General features: G+C 41.5%; 1 protein-coding gene across 1 annotated transcript in view; it reads right to left on the reverse strand.

Annotated features, from left to right (window-relative positions):
* Window positions 1-8,392: 8,392 nt before the first annotated feature.
* The window catches only part of HMGA2 (high mobility group AT-hook 2), a 127,402-nt gene continuing 116,894 nt past the window's right edge, over window positions 8,393-18,900 (reverse strand). The window contains exon 5 of the mRNA XM_058557706.1: window positions 8,393-8,554. Coding sequence (XP_058413689.1) covers window positions 8,507-8,554 — 48 coding nt within the window. The 3' untranslated portion in view covers window positions 8,393-8,506. The remainder of the gene's footprint in view (window positions 8,555-18,900) is intronic.

The following is an 18,900-nucleotide window of genomic DNA, read 5'->3' on the forward strand; positions in this document are numbered from 1 at the left end:
TTATAGTGGTCTCCAGGAAAACCAGCTTCGCAAAATCGTATTTGAGCCCGGGAAGCTGGAATTCAACATGTCAGGGGAATGTGCCCATGAGAAGGTTTATACTGAGCAGTGATTGCATAGGCTACTCCGTGAATGTCCGTTAGTCTAGAGGAGAGAGTGGGGAACTAGAGTTGGGGGACCTGAGACTACACTGTGGCTCTGCCATTTACTTCCTCTGTCTCCCCAAGCCGGTCACTTATGCTCTCTGAGCCTCAGTTAACCCATGTGTAAAGCAAATTACTACTACTACTACTAATAATATCTAATATATCACCCAGCATGGTGCTCAAGATGAAAAGAAATTAAATTTGTGAAAGTGCTTTGTAAGCAAAAAATGAGGATGTACAAAGAACTGTCGTTATTTGTTCCTGTCAAGGTAAGCTAAATTGTGTCATGGTAAGAAACGGCAACATCTCAGTGCCTTGAAACAAGCTTTCCTTCTCGCCCCTGCAAAGTCCACGGCCAGGTCGGCAGATCTCGGGGTGTTAGTCTATGGGTGTTGATGACACATGTGTGACGTTAGGGAGCCTTGCTCACACCGACCCCACCTCACTTTCCGGTGACTCGGGGAGCCCCGCTGGCTGTGCGGTCCCAACAGGCAGCTGCTGTTTCTCTCTTTCCTGGGTCCAATTTCCCTTCTGGAAGTGCACTTGGTTTTTCTTTTGGCGCATCACCCACTTCATGTTTCACTCAGGGCTGGCTCTCCTCTCCTCCTGCCCTTTCAGAGGTCCCCCCTCCAGGACTGGCTCTGGGGACAGGTATGCGACCCACATCTGGCCAACCAGTGTTTTCTTTCCCCTGGCCAGAAGGATTGGTAAAGGGGTGATCAGCCTGCGATCTGAGGTGGCCCAACAATATTCAACCTCAAGATTTTGTTGGAAATATTGAAACAACCCCCAAACTATCTTTCTGCAGAGATTGCTAGGCCGATAGGATGTGGGCCTGGGACTTCCAGTAGCTACCTTGCCACCACTAGAGGAGAATCTCTCTGACAGTGAACCCAAGAAAGAGACAAGCTGGACTGAAGACTCTGCTGTACAAAGTCAGTCTCCTGGCCACGCTCCTTGGGTCCCCAGATAATATTACGCCAAAAGATCCACTATCCCAAACTTCTTGGTTATATCAGCTAATAGATTTTCTTTTTGGCTTAAGCCATTCTGAACAGGGTTTATGTCTCCAGGGTTGAAGGAGCCCTGGCTAATACAGCCACTCATCGCCAATGCAGGAGCTTCCAGCCTGGTCAAGGGTATGGCCGTGCAGGTGAAGACGGGCCTGTAGTCCCTCATCCCATCCCAGTTCTGATCGGTCATCAGGGAAAATCAAAAATAGGAGGAATCTGTCTCTTGTTTACTCCACTATCCTTTCCTCCTCTTGTGTTCCACTAAACAGTCAGTTACTCGTGTTCTGAGGAGACTAGTAACCTTAGATTACCAAAGAGAAATCTACAAGGATATAGAATTCAGTGGAAGAGGACTGGGCAGAAGAGGATGATTAGATGGTCTAAAGGATGCTAATGAGAAGATGAGGTCCTGGGCCCAGCTGCAGAAGTGCATTTAGTTTAGCTCCACTAGGCAGTGGGGGTTACAGCTGGAAGCTGGCATCTGAAGGAATAACAGGAATCGGGTGCTATGATCCAGGAGGAGGAAGACCACCAAGAAGCCCCTTCCTCCAACAGTGTGGTACTTTCAACCAAGGCCTAAGTCAGAAGCCTGGAGCAACCAGATCTGAGGGCTGGATTGAATGGTGGAAAGTGAGGGTCCCCACAAGCCAATGAAGTTTTGGGGCAACAGGGACCTCTAAGACTGTCACTGTAAGGGAGGTGATTTGCATTTTGCTAATTTTTCAGGAGTGATTCCCTTTAGCAACCAGATCCACTGAGATCAAACATGGTGCAAACTACAATGGGAACAAGGAGTCTGTACATGTATTAACGATTTTCATGGATGGAAAGTACAACCAAAATGGGGTTTGAAAACTCTGATACATTTTTGACTATGATTTGTGGGTATTCTTGTGTGCCAAAGATCAAAAAATGATAGAAACTAGAGGAAAAGAAGTTAGTTTTAAGCCCACCGTGCAGCCAGAGGCAGGGTAACAAAAATAATAGCTACACTATATAGCCCTTTCTATACGCCAAGTGCGTCTACGCATTTCATGTGTATTGACTTATTTCATCTTCACAACAACTTTTTTAGGTAGATGCTATTATTATTTCTATTTAAAAATGAAAAAATTGATCCCAGAATGGTTATGTGACTTGCTTAACGTACCCCAGCTAGTTAGTGGCAGAGTCCTGATCCAAACCCAGGCAGTCTAGTTCCAGAGTCCACACCTTTTGCATCATATGGTGCAATGGGATGTCTTGTCCAGTGTCCCTAGACATCAGTCAGCACTACTTCTGAAAGGAGACTGACCTATCTGAATTTCAATATTAACTGAAATTAACTGCATCTCTTGGAATGTCGCTGCTTAAATGGCAACACTCTTCCTCAGGTTCCTCTACAACATGGCTGACATGCCCAGCAGAACAGCAAACACCAGCCAGTGACTTGGCTTGGGAGGACACTGGAGCTTCCGAGATCTCGAATATGGATATTGGGGGAAAAGTCATGGCCATGCATTGCAGGGCTCCTCTTTCCTCCCACCTCTCCAGGTTTTCAGGGGCAGCAGACTCCCAGGGCTAGATCTACGTCTACTATTTTCCTCCCACAGCAAGTTTCTTCCAAGGAGGGTATCTCACCATCTAGGTTCTGTTAATGAAGCATTTTCAGATGTGGTTATTCCATGTTTCCAAGAACATATATTTAATCTAGGACTAGGGCAGCCACAAGACAGGTGAAATCTAAGACTGAGAATATAGGTAACCAGATGAGAGGAGAAGGGGAGATGGAACTAATAGGGCACAAGGGGTCAGCCCCAGGGTTGGTTGAAGTACAGAGGAAGGATTAGGACTCTGGGAAGGCTGACAGGAGCAAGGCAAGGGCCTAGCCCTGGACAAATGGGGCGGAGGCAGGTTGTCAAGGTTGTGAGTCAGGCTCAAGGGCAGAAGACAAGAACCCAACTATTGTAAACTGGGTACGAAGGAGGGTATTGCTCACTGACACGAGGCATTTTCCCACTGGCTGTCCTGGGGACTTGGTATGAGAGTAGGACAGAGGCATGACTGCTTAGCATGGTGGAGTCCTGAATGCAGAGGATGAGGATGGGGAAGCAGAGAGCCAGGCAGAGGGTCATATCCACAGCCATTTCCCACCTAATTTAGGAGGAGAGCAGATGCCAAGTTTTACAGATGGCTAACCTCACTCTATGGCTGTGAGACCTCGGTTGTTGCCTTTTGCCTCTCTGGTGGTTATCTATCTGCCTTACATATTTCAAGAGTAATTTTGATTCTTTTCATTGTCTCTTCTCCTTTTAGGCCAGATTTCCTAGATCTGAAGAAGAATTGTTCGAGGATGACCTACCTAACTCTAGGAATTACTCTTGTTCAATAAAAAGTCATCTTATAAATAAATAAATAAAACTTGATAAGAAGCACATCCATTCTGCCCTCTTCTCCACTCTTGGGCTTCTTGTCATTTCACTTTTCTAGTTTCCTTCACTAATCTATACTCTGAGTTTTCCTCTCATCTTCCAGCACTCTATCAGACGATGCTCCACTGCTATTCCTAGGGTTTTCATGGCCAATTTTTTTCTAAAGTGGGTGGCGGGTCCTTCTTCCTAGTCTTAGTCTGGAAGCTCCACTGAAACCTGCCCACCATGGCTGACCCGGCCGGTATTTGAAATCCCAGTGGCATAGCTTTCAGCATCGCAGCAACACGCAGCTGCCACAGTATGACAACTGACAGACGGCTGGTGTGGTTCCCTGACTGGGAAATGAACCCAGGCCGCAGTGGTGAGAGCGCCAGATCTTAACCACTAGACCACCAGGGCTGGCTATTCATTCTTTAGTTCTGTTTTTATTACTGCCCATACTCCTAAACCACTTACCATTCCTGATTCACTGAAGAGTTTAGTACCCCTAGCCCTGTTGAACCCCTCCCTGACATAAATTGCTACACTGGCTGAGACTCACTGTCCAGGCAACTCCAGGATCCCTCTCTGAGGGTGATGCTACAGCCCTTTTGTGAGAGGGTCTGCCATTTGTCCCTGGTGTTGGCAAAGAGTTCAGGATGCCTCCAACCACTTTCAGAGTAACTCAATGAGTTCTGTTTACACAGCTCTCCCTTGGGTCCAGCTCCCTCTCATGAGGCATCTTTTCAGGGAGGGATGGAGTCTCATTTATTTTTTTGCCCCAAACAATATCCAGTACGGACATATCTGAGGCTTCACTGATATTTGAAAGCATTGACTCATTTTTTTGGACACCCTCCTTGAACTTAGGTTTGAACTTAAGTTTCCTTCACATAATAATTTTCATAAGTGTACTACTTATTGTGTGAAAGCAATACTTTAATTTTCTAAAAAAAAAAACCCAATTCAGAGATCATTTAGTGAGCATCAACTCCAAAATATGGTAAAAATGTTATCCTATTCATCCATTTATCCTATTCTGGACATAATACGTCCTTTCTTATTCTTTTTCAAGCCAAAGATTCTCTTGGTTTGTTTATTTTCATTTTCAAGAAGTAATTTCTTCTGATGTGCTTTTCTATATTAGTAAAAATGAAGAGACTAAATATGGGTTATATTAAATATATTTGGTCTTTCTATTATTAGGCTGAACTAATGATCCACCCCAGCAGGAAACGGCTTCCCCTCCTCTGAATTCTTGCAACTTGTCTCCTAAACAATTTACTTGGTTCTTTTTACATGCTGCTCTATTTCTGCACCTGCATACTTTTATTCAAGGAGATCATCTTTAGAAGGGCCTCTTGGTCTGGGGCTTAGCATGAAGCAAGAACTCACAAAATACAGGTTGTGAAAATAAATGAATGAAGGAATGAATTAACAAATTTGACAATAAGTTTCCTGACAGGAGATGTCTTCATATGGACAAGTCCCTCTTAATAAGTTAAACGAAGAAAGAGTTTTAGTGAACAATAGTGGCAGCACAAACCAGAGGATTTGGCTTTTTAAAAATCCTGGATTTATTCATAATCAGCATTTGAGGTGTAAAGATAGTCTTGAACTTGGTGGAATAATTTTGACTCTGCTTATGGTTTTTATAGAATAAAAAGACTCCTATTGAGTAGAAAGTTTGTGGCTTTCATGTCTTATTATTTTTATCAAACTTTTGGCTCTCTCTCCAAATGGTACTTCCGATATAATTGATACATCACTTATTTCCCTTACAAGCTTTGTAGATGCTGGCCTTATGTAGAAATTCTCTAGACTTAAACTATAGTCTAGTCTTCCTTTACATTTCTTATAAGATCATCTTTGTAGAAGTAAATGTCAGTCTATGAAAGATAAATTTAGGGCAGTTGACTTAAGAAGTACGAGACTTTAAAACCGTATGTGAGTGTGTGTAGAGGTGTGGATGCACGAGATGCGGGGGGTACCACCAAATGACAGTGAATGTCTCTCTCCTTGACCTGTTTTAACCAAACTTTATTACTCATTTAATGGAGTTATGACAAAGAGTAGGAATCAAAACACATGGGGATCACAGAGGCTGTTATGTTTATTGTGCAGAACAGACAGTGATAATCCACTAGAGAAATATTTTCAACAAGCAAGCGATTCAAAGTACAATCATAGACAGCAATTCTACATGAAGAACAAAGCATAAAGTTAGAAGACACTCAAAGGAACGGGGAGAAAGTCAACTGCAGTTAAACGTCTTGATACTTTTCTCCTGCAAACGCCTATCTTGCAGAAATGGTAGAAAAGTTAAATGTCCAGTCTTACTTAGCCGTGACCAACAACAGCAAAGAACAGTTCTATAAAATTTATCTCCCACAAAAATAAACTATATATATATAAATTTTATGATGTTCTCACTGTTCCCTTGGCCACAAGCTTTTTTTCAGTATGAAACATGAGGTATACTGGGGCTTAAGAGGTAGCAGTGTGTTTTGATTGTACAACGTACAGGAAATAAAAGAGTAACTTCATCAGAGATGGAAATCGCTCGGTGCTCCGAGTTTGGCCAACACGAGCAACTGCTTCGGTTTTGTGCGCTGGCCAATGAGGTTGCATAAAGGCCCAACCACAGACATGGAATGGGACTTTTATTTTTATGAGCCACGGTGATCCCTTATGTAATGCACAGGTAACGGCAATGTTGAGTTTTAATTCTCTCCATAGCTCCTTTGGCGATTCACGACAGTGAGCCATCTGCCAGTCTCAGGGAGGTACGTGGCCTTTGAAACAACCCCCCTGAAGCGGCTGGAAGAGAGACGGTTTTGAGTTTCACTTGGCTTTGGTACTAAAAGCCATACTGACACAAGCCGTCATGAGAAACTACCTCCTGGCCCAGTTGATCATACCATGTTAAAAAGTCAGCACACTCACTAGGAGAGAAAGGAATAAAAACTCTACATAAGAAGCGCTTAAAATAAATCTGGCTGAGACATATTACAAAAATCACATTTGTGTAAAATACACGAAAATATTTGTCAAGCATTTTCTCATATTCAACTAATCTTAAAAACACGTATTTTTGATTGCATCATGCAAAAGCTGAACTTGTTGCATCTCACCTACAAAGCTTCAAGTTTCTTTGAAGGTTGGCTTTATTTCGTTTATTTAGTTGCAAAAGTATGTAAAAAAGCGTTCCTTTCTATCAAATGTCTTATACAAAAATAGTTGCGACCAAGGATAGCTGCGATTTGAACTATTTCAAACATTGACAAAAATGAAGGCTGCAAGTAACAAGTTCATTCCTTTTGAAGTCTGGAGGTAGGTCTTTGCAAGTCAATGAGTCCATTTCCTTAAACAGTTCATTTGAGGTACAAACTTGGAGGGTTAACATTTAAACAGTACAGTCAAATTTTGTGTGACCTGTAGTGTGACTGAGGAAAATTATCCTTAAGAACCTAGGAGCGACTTGGTTAAAAAAATATTCAAGTTAATGTAGAAATCTAGCAGAGAAGCTGAAAAAAGTATTTGTAAAATTTTAATTAAAAAAAAAAAACACATAGAAAAATACATAGCCATGCTGAAACACAGTAAGGAGACTGCTTCTTTAACTGTAATTAAGTGTACAAAAAAGATCGCAGGTGATCAGCATCACCCACCCATTCGGTTTTTTTCTTGCATTGCTTGTGGATAGCAGCATGTAATAAGTAATAAACTGTAAATTAATGTAACATTCAGAGGTAGTATTGAGTAGTGGGGATATATTGCATCTCTGGCTAAAAGTGCAGTTTGAGTGAAGAGATGGTGACCTGAAGCCAAAGAAAAGCGCCACAGTCCACCATCCTATGTCAAAACGCGTTACTTGAAGTAACACATAGGCTTAACTTGAGGTAAGTGGTATTTAGGTTTTTCACGGAAACTGATACACAATGACAAAGAGAGAGAGAGACTGCTTTTTGTGTTTTTTAAACTGTAGCATAACTCTAGCAAAAGAAATTTAGATTTCGCTCCTCCCACCTCATAATTCAGGTGAGTTCATCATGCATTATTCTGTTGTACCTTTTCATTAAATCACAAAGAGGATAATTTTACTTGTCTAGGTTCCTTAAATGCTTGGAGGCTGACAAGTGTGATTTATCGCTAAGTGGCATCTGGCTCTGTAGGAAGTAGATTCTACCCAGTTGAGTGTTTTCCTGAAAACGAGCGCTATGAGTAAATTTATTACTCCTGTGGATATGTGAGATATCCAGAAACACAGGAGGTGGCAATCTTTGCTTACTTCCCTTTTTGAAAAATGAACGTAAGCTTTTCTGGTTTGTTAGCTAAATGAAAGGATACATCAGCGTTTCGTCTCATTTAGAAATAAAAAGTTAAAAAATCATCAAGTAAGTGTCTACAAGATTATACGAAAAAGAGAGAAGTAGTTATCTAGTCCTATCTTTGGTGTTCTAAACAGAAGCTTCACTACTCGAGCGGGTCGGGTGGTGGTTGAGGCGTCCACAGCGGTACACGCTGTGCCTTTCCTACATGAATGCCCGGTGTCACAAGTGTGACACGTTTCCTGTTTGTATGCAGTGCAGTGATTGACTAAACCTGGTTCAGAGTTTTTCTTACCCGCCCACTCTTGCTTATCAGATCAACAAACTATTAGTAGGTTAAGAAAAAGAAAACAGTAATTAAAAGTTGCATTGTTAAACTGTGTCCCCTGTGTTTACAGCAGTTTTTCACTAAACCTGGGACTGTGAAGGGATTACAAAGAAGGTGATTAATATAGTCCTTTTTAAGGTTATGTGACTTCTCCCCCCACCCCCCCACCCCCGCCCCGCCCCACCCCCCAGATGAAAGTGGAAAGACCATGCCGATAGAGGGGAAGTGGTCACTGCAGTGTCTTCTCCCTTCAAAAGATCCAACTGCTGCTGAGGTAGAAATCGTACGTTGGCGGCCCCTAATCCTCTTCTGCAGACTCTTGTGAGGATGTCTCTTCAGTCTCCTCCTGGAACACACAAAGGACACCACTGTTAATGCTGTGTGCTTCACACTGCAGTTCTTACCAAGAGTTCAGAAGTGACCTGTTCCCACAGCACATTATGCTGGCTTCAAAAGAGGATGCGGATGCTGGGCAAGGCCCTGGGTCCCGGGGCTTCTTAAACTATAATTGAGGAATCAAGGTGGTGTTTTTCCTAGCGCAGTCATTAGCCATCGTTGACTTAAGGCTTGGCATGAAGGCGGCTGGTCAGCAAATTCAATAGTTTGCAGTCCAGAGGATGTCAGGCCCGTGTAAGCTCACTCACCAATTAGGAATAAAAGAAATGGGGCAATTTTTCCCGACAGTGTACCAGTCATCAGGTCTAAAAACCGGCATACAAGCAAGAAAAATAAAGTTAAGGGGATCCTTTCTCAAGGCATAAAGAAACCTGTCCTCTATATCAGTAATAATAGCTGATTCTTTTATGGTGTTGACTAGATGCTTTTGGGGATTGTCTCTTATTATTCCCACTTTACAGATGAGAAAGTCAAGGCACAGCAAGTAACGTTCCCGAAGTTACGGGGGGGGGCAGGGCCAGGATTTGGGCCGAGTCAGACGGGTGCCAGACCCTGTGTGTGACGGTGACACTACTGCCACCCTGCAGAAGCCGCATAAGTGCAGAAGTGAGGCTGCAAAAGGGCTGCGAGAGCTGACGACTAACTTCCTTTCCAAATCGGTTTCCTCCTTGTATTTATTAAAGTACATTTTGAGACAATGCCCAAAGTTTGGCATAAGTGCTCAATCTCAAAGCTAAATCCACATCAACCAAACATTTAATGGTGGGCTGGCCAAGCAGAGAAAATCTAATATATATGTTTTTGCAGGGCCTCCTCTTCATATAAATCTAATTCCTCCTTCTCTTTTCCTTTTTCTGATTCCTTACGGCTCCGGAATTCGTTGGAGTTTCTGCAAGCCAGCTTGAACCGCACAGCGCTCTTTCCTTTTGCTTATTTAACAAATGTGCACTACCTTTCAGGCACGGGTGGTAAAGCGGAGACAATAAACATTTCTGATAAAAGCGTCGTTAGGGAGAGGATGATTTCTATCAAATGCTGCACATCGTCTCCTAAGACGGCATGTGAAAAAGATCTGGGAGAAGAGGTAAACATTTACTCCTGCAGCAAACTAAGCCCCTTTAAGAATGGCGAGCTTAAGACAGCTTATAACAGTCTTCATAGTTTAATAGATTTGATTTTCCACATGGCTTCATTTTGTCTGGGTGGCTAACTGACACAATTTATACGTCTCTTCCTTTCCCAGGTCACTACAGTACACCATTCAGTAGAGCACGCCTTAAAGCTTGTCTGCATTATATGACCAAACTCCTATTCATTAGTGTTTGAAACACTTCAGCTGTGAAGGCGCTCCTAAATGCTCCCATGTGTGACGCTTTTGCGTAAAAGCAGCAAACGGGAGGGAGAAGGCCCCCGAGAGCAGGCACTCACACACTCACATGAATGCGCACACACAGCTCACACTCACACACGCTGTCCCCGGCTTTAATCACAGGCGGCTGCTTCCTGCAAACCCTCTGCAGAAGGTTTCAAACACTCTCCTCCCCTCAAGACCGAGAGAGCTGTAAATCCTGGGAATAAACACACATACAAATGAATGGATTACAGCTTAAAAAATAGAACCACAGCAGCATCAAGTCATGAGATTTCACACCGGTTTTGTTTAGTCTGCTTCGGGTTGTGGGAAATGGGGAATGGATGAAGCTACCTCCTCTCTGCTCCCAACCCCCAAACTGCGGGCTTCACATATTTCAGCCGCAGGTTTACACCTCTTGATGGGCCATGACCTGAGATTCTCTGTGGAGTCCCGGCCACAAAGGAGGATGTAGCATGATCAAAGCCATGGACGGACGAGAGAGAGACAAGCCAAGGTTCAGCCGCCCTCTGACCCTGTCTTTTTACTTAATATTTAAATTCTAGAAAGTCACTAAGCTGTTCAGCAGATACACTCTTCATCTGTCCCCAAATGACTCACTTCTCATTGTGACACGAGCTGTGGACTTAGGTTACTCCTCTGAAACAGACCACAGCGTAAAAGCCAGCAGGTACATTTTATTCCCTCTTCTCATGGTTAACAAATTCACAGAACTCAGGGATCTAGCTGTGATTATTCCATTTGGAACTACTCGATTTTTCTATACTATCTGGAAACCAAAGGACTTCCAAGGAAGGAAATAGGGTTTTCAGGCCATGAACTTACAAAGACCTTGCAGTAGACAGAATGTGATCAGCTTTTCAAAACATTCCCAGAAACTCTGCTTGAGTTGAGCTCTTGAAGCTCCTGATATGTAAGTGGTTTATTCAAATCCCTTAGACACAACTCAGCTGAAAATGATGGTCCCTCATATTGTTTCCTTTACTTAACAGTTCTTAACACACCATGGAGAGTTGTTTTATTAACGTATCTTTCCGCTGACCTTGCAATTCTTCTACTTGTAGCTGTCAGTTAGGACTGGGACATAACTAGGATGTCAGAGCCCCATTCCCTTAAGCTTTTGGAGGTAACATGGCTCTCACATGCTCAGAGTGATGGTTTTCTCGAATGTCTGGTTAGTGAAGAGCTCTTTCTTCTCGACACATCTCTGACTGGCCACTCTCCAAAGGATGGCGTGGCTGCCCAGCGGATGACGTTGGCGGGGCGTGTGGCACTTCTCACCTCTGCCAACCTCAGCTCTCACCTTTCCAGTGATGTGGCCTTTTGCTACACGTGTGGTTGCTGTGACAAAAGTGTGCGTGTCATTAAGAGAAGAAAGGTCCTCCCTGTCAGGAATGAAGATGAAGTTGGACAACCCACCCTCAGCTTTCCTAAGCGTCCTGGCTAGCCAGACTTCCCATGGGGCCCTTCTGTGGTGCAGAGTGGACAGAAACCGGGGATGGAGGGACAAGCCACTGGCTTGGACATCCCCAAGGAATCTATTTCCGTAGCAGAGAAGTTGGTAGGGACGCCTAAGAGTCAACCCACTTCAGTCACTTAGAAGACACTGCCACTTACTGTAGACAGTAGCTTGCGCCTTGAGATATTTATTTAAACTGCTTCATGTTTGCAACATATGGCCACAGGACCTTCGAGCTTGTGTAGCCTTCACGAGCAGTTCTGAGGCAATAAGATTGAAGTACTGTAGCCAAGAGTTACACACATCTCATCAGGGGCTAGCGGGTGAGGTGGGAAGGCCAGACGGCAGCGGTCTGATCAAGGAGGGGCTTCAGGAATGTAGGATAAAAGGCCGTTTCAAAGTGGAAGTGCACAGTGACATTTTTATGAGCACCAGCCACGAAGGCCTCTAAACACTGAGCAGTGCCCAGCCATTCACGTGGTTCCTTTACATAGGCAAGTGGGGCTGCACCACGCTGGGGCAGAAAACTGACGAGAGGGGAGGGAAGTGGGCGGAGGTGGAGAACTGTATTTCTATTATGACTATTGGAAAATTGCACTTATTTTGCTTTAGCTTTTCTTTTGTTCATGGAAAAAGGAATTTAATAAATGTAACTCTTTCACTGCTTTGGTTAAGCTTGGGAAAAAAACCCGTAAAACCTAGAAATACAGTTTGCACGTATCTCCATCCTTTTAATTTGGTTCAATACAATGCATGTGGCAGATACCTTTGGGTAGATGTCTGCTAACTGATTATAAAGGAGGAAGAAGAGAGCCCAATATCCACCCTCATCCCCTAATGCATGATCGGATTTTCAAATGTCTTTGGTTTCCTCAGAGCTCTCCCCACAGACACGCGTGGGGGAACGTGCTGGAGGAGAGTTCAGTATCTTACACAAGAGCTGCAGCTCTGGATTTAATTTTCAGATGCAGACTAAACAGCAGGTCTGCAGTGGAAGGGAGGCCAGTGAATTCCAAATGGAACCCGGAAATGGAAACACTCTCCCTGCGAACTTTAGGAGTTGTGTCACCATGACACCCCTCTTTGTGTGTAGTAAGGAGGGACAAACCACAGAAATCCACGTTGGCTTTCATAAGTCCTTATTTCTTCTCCTTGATTGCCAAGAATTCTGCAACTCTTCTATTATAAAATGTTGCAGGCTAAAAATACATTTGTAATTTAAGCTATCTTGCCAATAAACCTACCAATACCTGGTCATCTAGAAAGGGTGGTTACGGTTTAATAACATACTCTCTTTGTCATCCTAATATGTTCAACTCCTTAAGGACTCAGAATGACACAGTTAAGAGTTTTTTACGTCCGTGAATATCTCGAGCCGGTCCTGTCGGAATAGAAATAATGGGCTCTCCTCCTTAGCAGCAGTGACCAGAAACCAATTCTTCAAGTTCCCTCTGCAGCTAAGCGACCCGCAAGACCACAACGCTGAGTTTTTCTATTTCTCTGTCAGATATTTTAATTTAAAATGGATTGGGGCTGTTGAACTTAATGGAAATAATTATTTCCTCCAACTGGGAAAACTTTATATCAGATTTTTTTTAAAAAACACGTTTAATGGAACATATATAAACCATATAACCTGGCAAGTGCAAGGGATTCTGGTGGAAATGCTAGGAGGGAAATATGTTTTTTTCAAAAAGAGATTTAAGAAGTTGGGATATTTATGGCATTTTTACCCCATCTTTTCTTTAGTTTAGCTTTATGCATATAAAAATATACAAGTATCAGGACTGCCTTGCATGCATTACCATCAAGTTAATAAAGTCAGTTTTAAGGTCTTATCAGGGGATGTTTAAAGCAAAGAAGGATCCTAGATGTCACTGTCCACAGGCACCACCCTGGCATTGACAGGTTGTGTGACTTGTGCCCTATTCCCACTCTGTCAGACCGGCAATAACAGCCATCTAGCTGCCCAGCAAGGCGTAAGAAAAAATGTGACCACTGAATGGGAAAACTTTGAAAAAGAGTGAAAATCCTACAGTGTGGAACTGTGCTTGTAAATGACAGTTACTCATTCTGTGTTTATTTCTTTATCTGTGAGTCAATGACAGATTGCTGAGAAAGAAAAAAAAAACTGTTATTAAACAGTACCTCCGAAAGAAAACAAAATAAGACATCTTACATTCCTAAAATGCACTCCTGTTTGCCTCGTTGCTGCCCTCAATCAGAGGTCCATCACTGAAAATACTGCGGACAGAGGTAACACGCATCCCCAGGATACCATGCGTTTCTTTCGTTGGATGAAGGGCTATTTGAAGATATCTTCAGAAGGGAGTTACAGTTTTCAGGTAGTGAAATCATTTTATGTTTAAAGTAATTGCAAGTCTCAGGATCTTGTAAGTCACCATGTCTGAGGATCACGAGCTTGATCAATTTTCCATGCCAGTTCTGATTCTTATTGAAGTAGCCTTATGTTTAGAAAATAACTAAAGATGTAGCAAAAGGATTTTTGCACAAAGGAAACATTCAGAAGAAGGAAATCTATTTCAACGTTTCCAAAACTGTTGAGGAATGTTCTTATTGTTATGAAAAGTAGTTTTTAAAAATGGTTAGGCTAAAGGCTGCTTAATGATTATATTCCAGATGTATTTATTGATGACATAGACTAAGAGAAACCTTTTCTCTTTGTTTTCTATGTGTATAAAATTTTGTATGTATTGTATTTGTTGCCAAGGAACAGAACAGTTCTGGATTTTAATCGCTATTGCACCAAATGTTTTTCATTTTCCTGAGCTAGGACTTTTGAATAAGAAGAAAAAACCAATAATAATAGTAAGTCGACAAATAATTATTCAGTAGACATGTCCAGCAAACATCTCCTGAATGTATCGGAAGTATCTTGGACAAAGCAACATATTTCTATTCAAACATTGAGGATTTTCTTAGAAATATCAGATTTTAAAGCCAGTTACTATTTATTCATATTAATTTGGGTCAGCAGCTTTGGATAACAATAAGAAAGTTTACACATTGAATAAATAATTGGTTTTTATCCAATTCACATTAAAATGCAGAGGAAAAGCAGGCAGACGCTGCCATTTTATTTTTAGCCACATCCACAGACTTCACTACACAGTTAAAAACAATCATTCTTTTAAAAAACTCCTATAGGAAATCTGTTAAGTCCAGAAACACTAAATTCTGTGTTCTGGAGTTTTACATATTGCCCCAAATTGAGTGATGTTCTTTCACTTCTGTTAGAAGTTTAGGTCATCTCTACAAGACAGTCCCTGCCAAGAAACAGCTGACTTCACCTTGCCGATATTCTTTTATCACAACTGTTAGCTGAGTTAATTACTTCATATGTTTACAGTTAATAATCATTCTGATATGCTTCCTCTGCCCTACCCCTGTGCCGTTATATCCCTGAGCTGCTTTATTGTAAGGGTTAAACGTTGGTTTCTCCTTTGCTCTCTCCTTTTCCCTTCACCTTTGCAGTGTCAGAGGTCAGGGGTTAAATTGAAAAGTATTTTCTATACCACAAAACAGTGCCACTTAGGGTAGGCTTTGATATCATTCTTCATGTTTTGCCAGTTGGTACCAAACATTTACTGGCCCACAAAATGTTTTACCATCTTGAAAGAGCATAAAATCAATCGATCGATCAATCAATCAGCCCACTTTATGGCTTGGGCGGGACAAATCCCTGTGCTCCTTGAGTGAGGAGAAGAGTGACTATGTGCAAGTCTGATTTATTATGAACTAGTTACTGCCCCAGCCAAGGTACCATGTAAAAGATGAGTGTTGGAGTGAGGATGCTGTCCCCTCCTCCTCCTTCCTCCTTCGTATGTCTAGACTAAAAGCCCCCAGTAAAAATGTCTTCTTTGAGAACAAGATGCTGACTGCAATTCATCAACTTGCTTGTCCCAAAATGAAATCTCTCATTTTGCTCCAAACAATGTTTAGGTTGTCTGAAATATAAACATCCTTAAAACTGCCCTTGAAGTCTCTGTAAAAACATTCAGCATTTTTTTTAAGGGGGGAAAATCCCGTGATAGCCAAGGCATACTGAGACTTCTCTGCCCTGGTACACACCACCCACGGCAGATGTTACTCCCAGGTAAAAACCCTATTTTGAAACAGAAAGCTTTGTTTCAGGTCTTTGAGAAACTGAAGACTTTCCAATTGTCTCATTGGGAAATTGAAAAGGAGCAGGTTTGTGCCTGTCTTAATTGCTCGAGGTGTAGCTTGCCAGGGAGGACGACAATGAGGGAATTGGGTGGAAAGGAAGGAGAACTGTTAGCAGTTTTAAAACCTGTTTTTCCCTTTGGGTAGGGCTCAGGTGAGGAAAAAATGTCTGAATTATATATAAGGAGTCACCTCTCATCTCCACCTTCAAAGGGGGAAATCAAGAAACAATAAGATATCTGATAAACCAGCAAGACCTTGTTAGAGGTCTGAGATGGAGTAAGATTCATTCTTATCAAAACAAAAACTTGAGAAACAAAGCTCCCTCTATCAATAATAATAACTCAATGTGTTTATGGTGTTTCTTTTATAAAAACAACAACAACAACAAAACCGACCACTATTTCCTACTAATGTTAAGAATGTAATCCATATGGCTGAGAATTCAACTGCTTCAAATTGCTAAAAAACTAGGAAATTAGCTAATTTCTATTTATAGCTTATCTCATCATTTTAAGTAAAAATATGGTAGAGTTCCCTCATAAGCTTTAGTTTTCACTGGTTTTGGAATTTAAAAAAGTTAATGTGAATATTGCAGATTTTTCCCTCTAGATTTTTAAGAGACTATTAATTTTGCCGTTAGGAGTATGGGACACACTTGAGGTTTGCAGTTGATGGCACCTGGGGGACTTTCCAGACAACCCCCTGCAGTAGAGTTCCCCTTAAATTTTTATTCCTCTCTAGACACAATGTATTTATATACACAAACACAAATCTAGATTTTGAGATTTATTATAATTCTGAATTTGTCTCCCCAGAATGAATTTTGCCACTTCATATCCCAGCTTCAAGAAGTGGCATTCCGGAAGCTCTGAGGAGTTTTCAGAATTTGATGGTATCAGGACATTTTACAACAGAGTCTTTGTCATCCCATATACATGTGACATACATCCAAGGAAAGTGACTCTCACCGCTTTAGTCCTAATGATAGGATGTCGCAATTATTATAAAATATCCCCCTTGGTTAAAAAAAAAAAAATCCTTATTTTAAAAACATACAGTGAAAACACTTGACATAAAAAAAGATAGTAGTTTCGAACTAATTAGAATTCTAGACTTTTCGAGAATATAAATCTCTGGAAATGAAAAACCTAGCATCCCATAATAAGTCAGAACATAATAATACTCCCTGGAATTCATATAATTATGAATCTCTCAAAATGTTCTTGGGAGTAAGGGAAGAGGCATTGTTATGATCCCATTTCATAGATAGATAAATAGGGCACAGAGATGAATTCACCCAGCAATGGGGCTAGAAAGCAAAACCTAGGTCTCCTTACACACTGCTGTGCCCTTTTCTTTAGATGTAAAATATTGAATTGTGGTAAAATCTTCACCACCTCAAAACAAGATCTGAATGGAACCCCTCAAGTACTGTTGATGAAGAAAGGATATGAGCCTGAGTTAATCCAGACTGCCACATGGAAAAGCCATCTGGGAGGGTATTTTGAAAGAAACAGATGGGAAAGGAAGAGATTCTTTTGAACGCAGTGTAAAATTTACATTATCCTCCATGAACTTCCATGTAGTCCCCATGTTTATATAATTCATCACTGTGTCCTCAGACAATATAGATTAGGAAGCCCAATGAGCTCATGTTCTTTTTTCCAATTCTGAGTCTGAACTCTCCTTTCAAGGGTGAATCTGGAGCCGGGTCTGTAAAACAGCCAGATTCATCAGTGAAGACCAACCCAATCCATCTGTGGCTTCTTTGATATTCCTGATTCTCTTGGGAAAAAATTTATGATTTCACTTACATCATTTCTTGGTGTATTACTGCCCAAGTTGTAATCAGTTTCAGCCACACTGATAGTCTTCACCTATGATTTATTTGTTTCTGCCTCTGTACTTTTGAATATGCCATTCATCTCATCTATAACATTTTCCTTTCTTCCCTCTACTTTATGTCATCATCTTCCCTTCTGCAGCTAAACAACAACAAAATAAAAACTCTCCCGGGAATCATTCCCTTAAGTAACACATGGCATTCCACTCATTCGTATCCATATCCATCCATATCCCCTATCCCCTATGTGCCTCATATACATTGACATTCTGTGGTCATTTGCTCAACAAATGTTCAAACCTCTCCTTATGTGTGTTCACTGAGCATCTTCATCCTGGGCTGCATATTAGAATCACTTGGGGAGTTCATAAAAAATACTGATGCCTGGTCTCCAGACCAAATAATCAGAACCACTGAAGAGTGGGGCCAGTGTTGTGTAGGTAAATGTTTAACAACTTGCTCTCCAGGAAAAAAAGTCCTGATTTGTACTATCTGTCAATTTCCATGGTGTAAATACTCCCAACGTAGTGGATTTCAAGCTACCTACTAGACATCACTTAACATAGAATTTGAAGAGATGCTCACGATTGGCTCATAAGGACTGACTCCAGCACACAGCACTGGGTAGGGTTCAGGCATATGTATATATGTGATACCTATATGTCTATGTATCTATGTATCTATCTATATGGCATATATATGGTGAAATATAAATATATATATGGCATATACATGGTGAGATATGTCTAATAACCATATAAATATACATGGTGAGATGTATATATAATTAATTATAGATATATATATGTAATCTCTCGGTGATTGTAATATGCAGCCCAGGTTAAGAACGTCTGAGCTAGATTACACATTTCTCAGATGCAGTGATTGTGTTTTTGTTCACCTCATCTTCCCTACGGCACCGAGAATAGAGATTGAAGCAATGCTGTTAACAGACCACATAAGGTTATTACTCTATTGTTCACAGCCTAGGATGTGGCAGTGAACACTGTAACATCCTTTGACCCAAATGCACAGAATTATAAATTCACTTTCTCTTGATTTTCTTACTTATGAAGAATGAGAGGCTAAATCTTTGGGATCTCCTACTTAAAATGTCAAGTTTTCATTTATATTTCATTTTGTTCAATATGTTCACCAACACTCAAACACTGGCCCCCTACCACTCCCGGCCTTTACGTATGGGAACAGCCATGAGAATGACTTTTTTTGTGGTAACTCTGCTTTTATTCTACCTAAAGCACACGTGTAGTTATTCAGATACATTTTCCCTGTATGCTTACATGTGTTTGGAAGCTTCCATTCTCTTTCAAGCAGCATTTATAAAGAGTAGTAGACACATAAGATTGCCCAGATGGTCTTTCCCAGGCAAGGCAACATTGTCCCAAGAGGAAAGGGGGCAAGAGACATTTTTAG

Source organism: Diceros bicornis, chromosome 17, assembly GCF_020826845.1.
Source record: "Diceros bicornis minor isolate mBicDic1 chromosome 17, mDicBic1.mat.cur, whole genome shotgun sequence".
NCBI classification, from domain to species: domain Eukaryota; kingdom Metazoa; phylum Chordata; class Mammalia; order Perissodactyla; family Rhinocerotidae; genus Diceros; species Diceros bicornis.